Source organism: Bos indicus x Bos taurus, chromosome 4 (assembly GCF_003369695.1).
Source record: "Bos indicus x Bos taurus breed Angus x Brahman F1 hybrid chromosome 4, Bos_hybrid_MaternalHap_v2.0, whole genome shotgun sequence".
Taxonomy (NCBI): Eukaryota; Metazoa; Chordata; class Mammalia; order Artiodactyla; family Bovidae; genus Bos; species Bos indicus x Bos taurus.
In genome coordinates, this window is record NC_040079.1 from 68,506,332 (window position 1) to 68,520,389 (window position 14,058).

The following is a 14,058-nucleotide window of genomic DNA, read 5'->3' on the forward strand; positions in this document are numbered from 1 at the left end:
GAAAATTATGACTCACGTTGATTTAATTGAATGCAGTGGTTCAAGTCTGATTTCCCTTCACACTCATTGAGTGTTGAGGGTGAGGATGAGAGGCAGATGGGCGGTTTCACATGTTACCTGTGTTCGGCACATTAGTGGTGCGGCGTCCACAGTGGCCCTGAGCACACATCCGCCCAAGGAGAACCCTAGCAGGTTGACGTCCCTGGGTTCAGATTCAGGTGCTGTTTTTCTTTGTCCCTCCCTGACCCTCTACCCTGTCATGTTTTGGGCTTGGAGTTGAAAGGTCGAGGAGAGGCTTGAGACCTTGGGTTTCCTGAGGAAGATGGAGACCCTTGGTCCTTTGGTTGGAATGGCAGTGCTGTTCACACACAGCCACACGGCTTCAGTCCACGGGGCCAGCCTTTGGTGCTTTTCTCTCTGTGCAGGTCACTTGAAATTTAAAAGTTATGAAAAGCTCTAAAATCTCCCCTCGTTGATGGATGGATGGTCCTTGCTAAATGTGTCTCCCTCAGGGTAGTATCCTCCACTGATACAGTTAGATTGTACCCGGAAAAAATACAAGCTACACTAGTATTTGGGCTTCCCAGGTGGTGCTAGAGGTAAAGAACTCGCCTGCTAATACAAGAGATGCAGGTTCGATCCCTGGGTTGGGAAGATCCCCTGGAGGAGGGAACGGCTACCCACTCCAGTATTCTTGCCTGGAGACTCTCATGGACAGAGGAGCCTGGCGGGCTACAGTCCATGGTCACAAAGAGTCAGACATGACCGAGCGACTTAACATACACGCTAGTATCTCCCTATGACAATGATTTAAAAATTACAGGATGATGACAACCTAGAGAGAAGCATTTTTATTTCAGGATACTTGACTTAGGATTTTATAGGTTTTGTTCAGTGAACATGTGTTTTATAATTTGAATAAAGTTTTGTTTATGTTTCCTTTTGAGAAAGGAACACTGTGTGTTAGGCGTAGATAGAGTCACTGTCCCTGCCCATGAATGTGTGACATCCCCGTGTTAGCCTCATCATGCCCCGGATAGAGTCCTGAGGGGTAAATATGGACTTGGGAGAAGCACTAGGCTCCAGAGGCTGGCGGAGACGTTGGCGCTCATTCATGCGAGGGCCCTACGGTTTTCCTTTCCGAAAGGCTTCAGCCAAAGCTCTGAAGAGTCTGTCCCACCTAGAGAAGTTCCCTGAGAGTGCATCTCACTGCAGCCCTAACACTTCCTTTTTGCTCCTCTCCACAGCTTTCCATGAAGTCTCAGTTTACCCCAAAAAGGAGCTTCCCTTCTTCATTCTCTTTACTGCTGGATTGTGTTCCTTCACAGCCATGCTGGCCCTCCTGACACATCAGTTCCCAGAACTCATGGGGGTCTTTGCAAAAGCTGTGAGTATTTGCCAAGAGAGAGGCCTCGGGCAGGGGGCAGGAAAAGTCATGAAAAGCAGCGTAAGAGACACGGGGGAGGGTCATGTAAAAGTGGACGTGCTTGTACTGATCCTTTGCTCACTGACACTGAATTTTCAGTATCATCAGTCAAATCAAAATGCGAAAGTGTAGCTTGTTTATTACTGCATGCCTTGCCTCATTTCACATACAAAAAAATTCTCAGCAGTTCCCCAAAAAATGCGTGAGTTCTAAAAGAATTACATGAAGAATTAAGGAAATCCTAGAAAATGAAAAATATTTGGGAGGTTATTCAGTTTTATATACATTGAATGACATTATTTCTAATCTTTAGATACTGTAGGTCTTTCCTTCAAGAAGGATAGAATTTACATTTTCAAAGATGATTTAAATTTTAAAAGTTGTAATGTTGACAAATTAAATTGTTTGGGGAATGAACTGAGAGGGTGTGAAGGGTGTATAGCATTAATAAGTATAGAAATATAATGTTTAGAACTATCAGAATCTGTTAAGACTCTTTAAAGAAGGTTATGGTATACGTATAGCTGATTCACTTTGCTGAATAATAGAAACTAACACAACATTATAAAGCAACTATATGCCAATAAAAATTTTTAAAAAGAGATGCACTGAGACTATAATATATCCACCAAATTTCAAACTTAGTCTTGGAAAAGAATATACAATATCTCCTTAGTTATTGTACTGAATTCATGTTAAAATGATTATTTTTAGATATATTGAGTTAAATAAAATGACTATTAAATTTTTTTTCTAAAAAAAAAAAAAATGGTTATGGAGAAGAGCTTTAATAAGAAAAGTCGTCTGCATTGAGAACCAAGAACCATTGTTTCCTTGATGAAAACTGACTATTTCCACCTGCACACACAGTGAGGATAAGTTTACTAATTTTGCCACAGAGGAGTTTCAAACAGAAGGAGTCAGAAAAAGAATACCAATTGTTTCCCTGGAACTCCATTCTGATTTCAAGGCAAGTGGAGTCAGAAAGGATGATTTCTAACTTGGCTGGGTTGATTTAATCCCTTTCCAGATGATTGACATTTTCTGCTCGGCAGAGCTAAGGGACTGGAATTGCGAGAGTATTTTCATGCGTGTTGAAGATGAACTGGAAATCCCACCGGCACCTCAGTCTCAACATTTCCAAAACTGAACTCATCACCCTCCTCCCCCCACCACCAAAACTGCTCCTCCTCCCGTATCCCTGACCTCCGCCAGTGGCTCTGACATCCACCCAGTCACTCAAGCCAGAAACTCGGCAGCCCTCCCAGACTCTTCCTTCTCTCACCCTTTACACCCCATCTGTCTCTGTTTCCACAGTCTGTCGGATCTAACCTCCTGAGCCGCTCGGTGGTCAGTAGATGGAATTCACCTCTTCTTATCTTCCTTCTTCTCCCATGACTCTCTCTGAGTTTAGATCTCTGTGATTTCTTGCAAGAGTCTTAACTGGTCTCCTTTTTTCCAGGCTTCTCCTCTGCCAGTATTTCCTTTGTACTGACCCAAAAATGATCTTTTTTTTAGAAAATCTGAGCATGTCACTTCTGTGCTTGAATTTCCCCAACGGTTTCCCACCAACATCGGGATAAAGTCACAGATCTTTAGCATGGCACACGAGGTCCTCTGTGATTGGGCCCCTGCTTGCCTCTTCAGCCTAGTCTCTCTCAACTCTTGCCCGGGCACTGCTCTTGGGCCCCAGTGAATTGCTCACCATTCCCAGATGCCACAGGCTCTTGTGCACCCCAGTGCTTTTGCACGTGCTGTTTGCACTGTGTGGAATGCCCTTCCCCATTACCACCAGCACTTGTCCAGTCTACTAATGCCTCTTTATTCTTTCATACTCGGCTTGCTTTCTAAATTCCTCCTAAGCTGAGTTAGAAACCTTTCCTCTCTGATCCCACCCATGAATACCTATATTATTACATTTATTGTACTGTACTATAATTGTTAAAATCTTGTCTGACCCCCTTTTAGAATGTGAGCTCCTTGCGAGCAGGACTGTGTCTTCCTCATCTCTGTATCCCCATAGCTTTGCCTTGCACATAGTAGGTTTTCAATAAATGATTATTAAATGAATAAATGGTAGTGGTTTCTGCAGAAAGAATCAGTGTAAAGACTCAGATACAGCTTAGCATTTCTTCTTTTATAATTATAATCATAGATACTAAGAGTTGAAAGGGACCTTAAACAAATTGCCTGCAACAGTAGCTTGATGGAGATCACCTAGATGCATCTTGAGTACTTTTAGCCATGGGGCACTCAGCTGTTCGACGTGGAAGCCTGTTCCATTATTGGATCACTCTGAACTCTCCTTTTATTGGTCAAGTCTGCCCTCCTTTAATTTCTACTTATGTTCCTATTCTACTCTCCAAAACTATAGTGAACAACTCTACTTCCTCTTTGAAATTCTTGAGGCAGTTACTACATTCATGGCAACTTCTTACTTCTAAGTTAATACCTTCTCTTTTCTTCAGGCAGAATATCTTAAAGTTCCTTAACATGATATGATTCCTGAACCCAGTATCATCCAAGCTTCTACTGTGGATGCTCCCTAGTTTATGAGCCTATGCTATTCATTATTTGCTTCTATCCCAAGCCAACCTCTGAATTAAAGTAGCTGCCAAAAGTCTGGGTAGATTAGAGTATAATGTAAAATTTAAAATAGTATATTTACAACATTAGACAATGTCATTGGCCCAGTATTCTTCCTTGAACTAATGTACGACTCTTGGTGGGAGTTTGGGATCAGGACAGTGATTCTTAGCCTCTGGTGCACGCAGAATTCACCTGGCCCCAGCATTAGGAGTTCAGAGTGTTGAGTGTTAGCACCCAGGAATCTGTGTTTTTAAATAGCTCCCTCCCTGCCCACCACTCATTATGAAGATGGATGGGTGGGTTGAGGACTATTCCTTCAGAGAACGCTGGCCTCACGAAAGCCCGCCTTCTAGCAGCCATCTATGGATGCCTGGTGCAGTGTCAAAGCCATTGAGGTGACCGCTTTCTGGAAACCAGTGGTTTTACCCTAGCTGCACCTTCAAATTGTCTGGGAAGCTTAAAATTTACTGATGCCTGATCTTCCAACCCAGGGGACTCTGACTTAATTGGCCTGGGGTGCAGTCTGGGTATCTGAGTTTTCAGGTGCTCCCCCTTGGTGATTTGGGTGTGCAGCCCCAGCTGAGAACCACCATATTATATGGAATGACTGCCTGAAGCTGCGTTAACCAGGGAGAGGGCTAGAGGGAATGGCGGATAGTACATAGACTACGACTGGGCATTCCCTAGGTTAGGCTGTGTCACTGCCACAATATCACAAAGGTGTATTCATTACAGATTAGACCAAGGGCCACTCTCCTCATTTAATATTTCCATAGCTTTATTTTGAGTCAGAGACCAAATGATTAAATAAAATATAAATTTGCCTTTATGGTCCTCTTATTTTATATACTACCAAGGTGTGATAGTTTGGTCAGCTACTCACAGTTTTCAAATGTAGTTCAGATAAATTTGCTTTTAAGCCTCTGCCTGGAGGATCACATTCATCTCCCTCTTCGTTAAGGCTTAGCAGCTTCCAAAATGTCTGGAGAGCTTTTGTGGGGAAGGAAGATGGATAGCCCGGAGGAGACGAGCCCCGTCTCCCTCCTCCCCCGCCCCCGAGTCCTCGCCACATCTTCACTCTTGTCACTTCATCAGGCCCCTCGTGAAGACCCCCACAGGTTATCACAGCTGCCCTATAGGCTGCCTGCAACCATTTGCAGCTTGTGAAAATGATTTTCTCAGCCCTCGCCTGAGATAATGTCCCTGGGATAATGACTCTTAGTAGATGGAGAGAGATTGCACCGCCACCCGCCAGGCTGCGTGCAGCTTGGGAACTCTCCAGTGTGTTTACATGTTGATATGCAGCCAGTAAGGAAGCCCGCAGCCAAGTGTGAGCCACTGGAAAATAGTAAAATGAGAGGTTTCAACTGGCTCTCCCCGCCTAATCTAATCTACCTCAATGACTTAGAACTAACTCTTCCTAGAATGTTTGGTTACCAAGATAAGGTTGCTCATATAAATAAGTGATCGTTCCAAACCCAGCCCCTCACAGAATGTGGGAAGGTCAGTGTGCTGACCTCTTCTGTTTGAAGGGCCCTGTCTTTACTCCTCTGGTCTCTCTCCTTCCCTGAGATCCAGCCCCCTGACTTCTGACTCTCGTCTTCAACTTATAGACCCTGACCTCTTTGAAGTCTGATATTGATTACAGTGAAATGTCAATTGTCTGATTGCAATAGGGCACCTGGAACTTATTCAGATAAGCAGAGGCGTTTCAAATGTTAATGAAGCATGTTGCAAGCCATGACCTTCTTCTAAATGATGGTGTTTTGGGAAAAGGAGGATCAGGCGATTGAAGTGTCGCTTTCTCTTTTATTATTCAGTTCAGTTGCTTTTTCTCACCAGAAGACACTGATTAAATTATGGTGGGTTTTGGACCATGTATCTCTGCCCTCGGGACAGGAGTTTTGGACACTGAGATAGATGAGCTGTTTCAGGGTTGCCTGGTGTTGCTCATTCAGACTTAACTTTTCAGGCACTAACATTTCCCAAGTCCCTCAGTGAAACTGTTGTTTCTCCATGTGCATTGGTTGAGTTTTGGGTCAGAAAGTGTTGACTGATTTTCAAACTTGCAAAGAAATATAAATGAGCATCCCAAGGAAGTAAGGCATGTTCCCCCAAACCTTTTTTTTTTTTTTTTTTTTGGTAATACCTCCTGATGAAAGCCACTGACCTTTGTCTAGCTACTAAGTGAAAAGAGCTTATTGGTTTCAGGCACCTTATTTCATTGCTGCTTCTTCCTTGTGGGTGAGGGATGGGGAAGAGGACACGAGGAGGGCTACTAAGGAGGAAGGTAACCTAGTAACAAAGTGTGTACATCCCAACTGGGTGAATGCGAGAGAACTAGGATCTCTAGGAAACAATTTGAAGGATTCTTTTCTCAATTCTCCCAAGGATAGAACATCCTAGATACAAGGGAGAACAGTAAATGATCACATACACGGGAGGTATCAGGACTTACTTCTCTTGGGGAACCTGGTTGTGAAGCACAGGTGTGGTCCAGGCAGGCAGGGTGCATTGCATCTGGTGGCGCAGTGTGGAAAGAGGGGTGTTTGCAGACCTCAAGCTGAGCAAGGCTTGCCACTGAATTTCCAGAGGCCTCCCTTTTACCCAAGTCAGGTCAATGCCCAAAACAAAGCAAATAAACAGGCAGGCCTTTATTTTGAACCAGGCTTGTAACAGCATCTTCATTTGTCCTGCTACCCATGCCATGGCTCCCTGTGTCCCCGCCCCAACCCCCAGTTAGTATAGAAAGTCACCCAGAACTCAGACTTTGAGTGGTGCCTTTCATCTAACCACTCTGGCTCATGTTAATGCATCAGTCATTCCTTCCCGCCTCAGTCACAAATTTGGTGGTTATAAATCTGTTTTTGGTCAGGTTTTCGGGATATGACAACTTCACCAGCAAAATCACCTTGTTCATCGGGCCCCATCTTCCGTCTCTTGCCAGGATGCCTGGGTCATCCAGACCAGTTTAGCACCTAGCTCCTCTTCATGGAACTATTACATACAGGCAAATATATGTTATGGAGCCTTGACAATCTCTGATTACAAACAAATGTTATGTATGCATATTTTAAATTCTGCCGTGTTACTATGTTGGACTGATACAATCAGGAGACTCGCTCCGTATTACACTCTCAGAACTAGGATTTAACAGTCTCTTTCAGAGGCAGTGTGCACAGTAATTGCTTGTTCCTGGGTCTAGGATCTCCCACAACTGCATTCAGCTCTGAACTGAGAAGTGCAAGCCATCCAGTTAGTAGGGGGAGCAACCCCCGTGGTACTGTGTGCCCAGCCAAGGATGGTTTCAGAAAGTCAGGCATTGCCGTGCGTTAGCACCTACTGGAGTATAAAGCCATCCTTCCTTCACTTGAGAACTATTGAGGCTGCCTTATTCTTGTTTGTTTTTTTTGAAGATGTATACTAATTTATTTTTACATAAGTATAGGCGGAAATTAGTTATTTTTGAAGGAGAAAATTTCAGAAATAGATAATCATATATTTTTTTTTTCAGTTTATTTTCCCTTATAGGTTATTATGAAATATTGAGTATAGTTCCCTGTGCTCTATAGTAGTCCTTATTGGTTATCTCTTTCATACAGAGTGATGTGTAGTGTTAATCTGAAACTCCTAATTTATCCTCCCCCTTTCCCTTTGGTAAGCATAAGTTTGTTTTCTATATCTGTGGAGCTATTTCTGCTTTGAATATAAGTTCATTTGTATCATTTTTTTTAGATTCTACATATAAGCGATATCAGGTGATCTTTGTCTTCCTCTGTCTGGCTTACTTCACTTAGTATGACAATTGCTAGGTCTATCCATGTTGTTGCAGATGACATTATTTCATTCTTTTTATGGCTCAGTAATATTCCATTGTGTAACTATTCCACTTCTTCTTTATCCATTCATCTGTCAGTGGAAATTTAGGTTGCTTCCAGGTCTTGGTTTTTGAAAGCAGTGTTACAATGAACATTGAGATGCACATAGCTTTTCAAATCACAGTTTTCTCTGAACACATACCTAGGAGTGGGATTGCAGGATCATATGGTACCTCTATTTTTAGATTTTCAAGAAATTTCTATACTGCTCTTCTGGAGAAGGTAATAATAATTCCTGCTGGCTTAGACAGTAAAGATTCTGCCTGCAGTGCCTGAGACCCAGGTTCAATCCCTGGGTCAGGAAGATCCCCTGGAAAAGGGAATGGCTACCCACTCCAGTATTCTTGCCTAGAGAATCCCATGGACAGAGGAGCCTGGCAGGGTGCAGTCCAACGATCACGCAGAGTCAGACACAACTGAAGCAACTTAGCACGCACACACACATATTCCTGTCCATAGTTGCTGTGCCAATTGGCTTTCCCACCAACAGTGTAAAAGGGGACCTGTCTCTCCATACCCTCTCTGGTGACTTTTTGATGATAGCCATTCTGACTAGTATAAAGTGATACCTCGTTGAAGCTGTGACTTGCATTTCTCTAATAATTAGTGATGTTGAGCATCTTTTCATGTGCCTTTTGGCCATTTGTATGCCTTCTGTGGAGAAACATCTATTTAGATGTTTTGCCCTTTTTTTTTTTTTTTTTTTTTGAGCTCTATGCACTGTTTGTATATTTTGGTGATTAATTCTTTTTGGTTACATCATTTGCCAATATTTTCTCCCATTCTGTAGGTTGTATTTTTGTTCTGTTTATGGTTTCCTTTGCTGTGCAAAAGCTTTTAGTTTGATCAGGCCCCATTTGATTATTTTTATTTTCATTAATTACTGTAGGAGACAGATCCAAAAGGATATTGCTGAGATGTATGTCAAAGAGTATTCCACGTTTGTTTTCCTCAAGGATTTTTATAGCATCTGTTTTTACATTTAGGTCTTTAATACATTCTGAGTTTGTTTTTTTGTGTATGATGTTAGAGTGTTCTAATTTCATTCATTTACATGTAATTATTCAGTTTTCCCAGCACCATTTATTGAAGACACTGTCTTTTCTCCATTGTATGTTCTTTGTTTTAAAATTTATTTATTTTAATTGGAGGCTAATTACTTTACAATATTGTAGTGATTTTGCCATACATTGACATGAATCAGCCATGGGTGTACACGTGTCCCCCATCCTGAACCCCCCTCCCACCTCCCTCCCCATCCCATCCCTCAGAGTTGTCCCAGTGCACCAGCCCTGAGCGCCCTGTCTCATGCATTGAACCTGGACCAGCAATCTGTTTCACATGTGGCAATACACATGTTTCAATGTTATTCTCTCAAATCATCCCACCCTTGCCTTCTCCCACAGAGTCCAAAAGTCTGTTCTTTATATCTTTGTCTCTTCTGCTATCTCACATATAGGGTCATTGTTACCATATTTCTAAATTTCATATATATGTGTTAATACACTGTATTGATGTTTTTCTTTCTGACTTACTTCACTCTGTGTAATAGGCTCCAGTTTCATCTACCTCACTAGAACTGATTCAAATGTATTCTTTTTAATGGCTGAGTAATACTCCATTGTGTATATGTACCACAGCTTTCTTATCCATTTGTCTGCCGACAGACATCTAGGTTGCTTCCATGTCCTAGCTATTGTTAACAGTGCCGTGATGAACATTGGGGTACACGTGTCTCTTTCAGTTCTGGTTTCCTCAGTGTGTATGCCCAGCAGTGGGATTGCTGGGTCATATGGCAGTTCTGTTTCCAGTTTTTGAAGGAATCTCCACACTGTTCTCCATAGTGGCTGTACTAGTTTGCATTCCCATCAGCAGTGTAAGAGGGTTGCCTTTTCTCTGCACCCTCTCCAGAGGCTGCCTTATTCTTAAGTGCAAGTTCAAACTGACACTGAAGGCCCTCCCCAAAGCTCTTCCATTTGCTTCTGAGCATTCTTCCTCCATCCCTTCCAGCAAAACTGAACTGTTTATTATCTTCTGGTCTTCTTAGCTGCTTTGCTTTCCCATTTCTGTTCCAGCTGTTTCTTGAGCCTGGACCCCCCCACCCCATCCACTGCTCCCCCTCTGCCTTGCTCACATTTCTTTCCTTACTATTCTTACCCCCTCTCTGTTTTTTCATACCCCAGCCATCCACTGGGGACTATTTCAGTCACCTCGTTTTCAGCTTCTCCTGTTCCTTTCAACAGAATGGATTCTCTCCCTTTCTTGACCTTCCTGGTGCTTTGCTTGTGCATCTGTCTGCTGCATTATGGTCTACCTGGTACTGTTACTTTGCTGGGTACAGTTCTTAGTAGCTCCCTTCCCCCTCCCGCAGGCGTTGACCTTCCCGACAGTGGGACTTTTGTCCTAGACACTTCTATATCTCACCCAGTACTTAAGTGCCTTACTGAGTAAATATATTCAGTTGTTGTGAAAGAGGCAACATAGAGAAGGATTTTGAATCTTATACTCTCGAGTTTTCATTACACAAATCTCACCCTTGATAACCCTGCCATAATGTGGTACAAGCCTTCCCAGTTTGTATTCTACTGGTTCTTTTTTGAAAAAAAGAAGGAAAGATTCTGAGGTCAAGTAAACTTGGGAAACTTGCCTGCCATACTTCTTTCTGAGGACCTGCAATCCATAGAGCATGTGACCAGTAGAGGAGCCTGTTTTAACTGGATTAAATGCATATCTACCAGTTTGACCTCAGAACCGTGCTCTCTACTCTGTGTATGTACTCATGTCCTACACTGCAGTTCTGTGGGGAATTCTTGGTGGTGTAGACTCTGCTGTACTCTCTACGGGGGACTGGGACAAAGGACTCCACAGTATGAGGACCAGATATTGAACTTTTGTGAGATGATACCTTGGTTCTGAACAGAGAGCAAGCAATCCATCCAGATACCCGTCTTGTGCCTGGCTGGGTTTAGGCACTTCCTCTGCCAGCTGCTGATGGCTTGTGGAAAGAGGCTGATTCTTCATGAGAACATAATAAGAACAGACTTGAGATCGTGTTAAATGAGTCTTAGGTGAGGCACCTGGCTTTTTTAAAAGGTGCTTTTGAAGAACATTATTCTCTACGTGAAAGGCAGAAAGGAATTCAGTAACCGAATGAGAGAGATTCTGAAGGTCTCTTCAGAGGAGCACCTTTTCCACAAGGATGTGTGGTCCATGGACTGGCCGGCCTGCTACCTTCACCCAGGCTCCCATGGTGCTCACTGCTGAGCAGCTGTTTCAGAAAGGAGCATGGGCTGCAGGTGTTCGGGAGATCATAGGATCCCAAAGCAGCTCACAACCATCCCGCAGACTGGACTTTTTGTTGTTGTTGCCTTTTCCACTTAAAGCTCTATAACTAGACAAGCAGGCGGAGAAGTTGTCGCCATGTTTTAGCTCTTCTACTCACTCACCACCCGTCCTCCGTCCCTTTGATGGCACTGGTCATCTCCATGGGCAGCCTCATATCCTGAAGACTAGTTGGAAGGCCTCAGCACTGGGGGCAGCTGTCCAAGGAGTGGAGGGCCTGTCAGCCAACATTTCTTCCCTTGTCCATCAGAACTCAGGCTAGGGGTGGCGGGGTTAGGGTTGGGGACAGAAACTGGAATGCAGGTTTGTTGATCAACCAGTATTTCCTACAAACATAAATGTGTAATCATAGTGTTTGGGCACTTTTTATGATGCAGAGACTTAATACGCAAGCATGGGTTGGAGAGATTCATTTTATAGTCTTGAACAAGATCTCTCCTGAGGGACTTCCCTGGTGGTTCAGGGGTTAAGAATCTGTCTTACAATACAGGGGATGTGGGTTCAGTCCCTAGTCAGGGAACTAAAATCCCATATGCCATGGAGCAACCAAGCCCACGTGCCACAACTAAGACCCGATGTAGTCAAAGGGAAAAAAAAGATCTCTCCTGACTTGTGTGCTCTTCTGGTTTGTTCACAGTTCCTCAGCACTTTGTTTGCCCCCTTAAACTTTGTCATGGAAAAAGTGGAGAGCATCCTGCCATCCAGTCTGTGGCACCAGCTGACTCGGATCTAGGGGAGCCCACCTGTCCTTCCGCTCACCTCGCCCAGCAGGCTGCCACCGTCTCTTTGTGCCAACTCCTCGTGGACCGCAAGAAAGCATGACTTTGAAAAAGGGAAGCCATTCCAGGATTTTAAAACCTTCATGAACTGTCTGTTCCATATTAAAAGCTGTTTTTGTTGTACAAAATTCACCGATGTTCAGTTCTATTATATTTTGCCTTCAGAAAAGAAAAAAAGTCAAAAATAAACTTTTGTGTATTGCAGCAACCAGTTGTGTCTCCCAACCCTAAAATCATTGGTATACAAATAAATCTATAGGTTACATTTAATTTACTAAGGCCCCCAAATCTGCTGAACACCACGCGATGGTGTTCTGAGCTGAGAGGACTCATTTCACCAGGCCGTTGGCACCCCTTGGCTTGGAAAATAGACTTTCTTTGGCTAAAAAGCACCGTCTTTTCAGCTGCAAACTGTGTGCCCTCATAGGCCAAATACACAAAAGAAACTTCCAGCATGAATGACAGGAAGCATGAATGAAAGTTATGAGCCATCACAGGTTGTTCTGGTTCAGACTACTCACAGAATAGAGCTCAGCACTGTGGTTCCAGGAATCATTTTGGTTTGGCTTTCTGAAATTTGTTGTGAGAAGAAAACTTCTGATAAGAAGATGCTAACCCAATAGTCTATTGTAGAACCTGCCCACTTTTCAACATTGCCATTTTTTAAATGTTTTCTCATAAGGGTAATTTCTTTTTTTATCATCTTTGCATTCTTGATGCATGCATGTGAGCGTTCTTTGAGTGTTTTCGTGATCTGAACCAAAGTGGTCGTTTGTCTTCACCATCTTTGAAAGCCTTTTCCATGAGTCACACCTGCCGAGCATGCATCTGGCTTTACTTAAGCAAAAAAGAAAAATTAATAACCTTGACTCCTCTTCTGAAGTGATAAGTACCTCTATTCAGAATCTCAATCTAGTGCTTTATAAAAAGGACCATCCTTTACATGGTTTGTTTTCCCTTTGTTTAGAATCCTGAATCTGTCCCCATGAGCGTTACAGTAGGCAGAGTTGGGGAAAGCACCACACCACAGCCCCCTTGGCATTTGGACTTCCTGCAACCTCCTGGTCTTCATCCAAGAGCAGAGTCAAGAGGCAGGTAATGTTTAGGTGCACAGGCCTTTTCATGCTTCGGGCAGACTTTTTTCTCTACCTTCTTTGTGCAAAGCCACGGCAGGCACATGCAGTTGGCTCTTGCCCTTCCTCGGAAGAAACTTAAACCCTATATTCACATCAGTAGTGCTGCTCTTGGGGGCAGGGTTGTGCCTGCTTTGTTCGCCTCTTTGCCTCTTCTTCCCCCAGTACAACTCTTGACCTGGAGTGATGCTCAAATGATCTGTTGGACAAATCAATATAATATATGATAGGTACAGATAAACTTTTATTCATTTTCAGAGTAATGAGACTGGTTCCAGCAGAGAAGGACCAGGGAAGCCTTAGAATTATAACTTGGCGCTGAAAGAAAAGTAGTAATTATTTCATGCAGTTATTTAACAGATGAGGAAACCAAGGTTGAAACAGATTTCAACCTGTTCAAGTTGAGACTAGACTGCGATAAGCCTTAAGTGAAAGGTTCAAGAGCCTGTAGGTGATGGTAAGTGGAAATGGCCCAACACGAGTTGTTGTTAGAAACCCCAGTTGCAGGAAATACAGCAAAGAAATGTAACACACAAGGATTTAAAAGCACCTTGTAAATTTAATAATTAGGACTTGAGAGCAGTTCCATAGAGAGGGGAGGCCAAAGTTAGACTTTGACAGCTAAGGGGAGTGAATGGGAGAGGCGAAGGTGGAGAAAAGATGGTGACAGAATGAAGACTGCAGAGGGAGTAAGAGGGACTGTTGGAGGAATGAGTCCACGGTACAGGAGAGGAGCTAATCGTGTGGGCTAATCCCTGTCTTCTGCCTCTCTCTTCAGTACTCTGCTCAACTCTCAGGGCAACCATGACTCACTCTCACCATTCTGACCTCCCTGGGCCTGGACACCAGGAAGGTTGCTATATTCCCAGCACCTGCCTTACATTGCTGCCGCTGAGGACAAGCATTCAGGC

General features: G+C 43.4%; 1 protein-coding gene across 7 annotated transcripts in view; it reads left to right on the plus strand.

The window, feature by feature from the left end:
• Nucleotides 1-12,225, plus strand: part of ST7 (suppression of tumorigenicity 7) — a 267,772-nt gene extending 255,547 nt beyond the window's left edge. For 5 of the 7 annotated variants that reach the window (XM_027539600.1, XM_027539602.1, XM_027539607.1 and 2 more), the window contains 2 exons: nucleotides 1,248-1,387; nucleotides 2,457-3,500. In XM_027539600.1, the coding sequence (XP_027395401.1) occupies nucleotides 1,248-1,387; nucleotides 2,457-2,576 (260 nt within the window). In that variant the 3' untranslated portion in view covers nucleotides 2,577-3,500. Of the gene's footprint in view, nucleotides 1-1,247; nucleotides 1,388-2,456; nucleotides 3,501-11,872 lie in introns of those variants that run through there. The other 2 variants (XM_027539603.1, XM_027539601.1) reach the window with 1 other exon arrangement.
• Nucleotides 12,226-14,058: the final 1,833 nt, after the last annotated feature.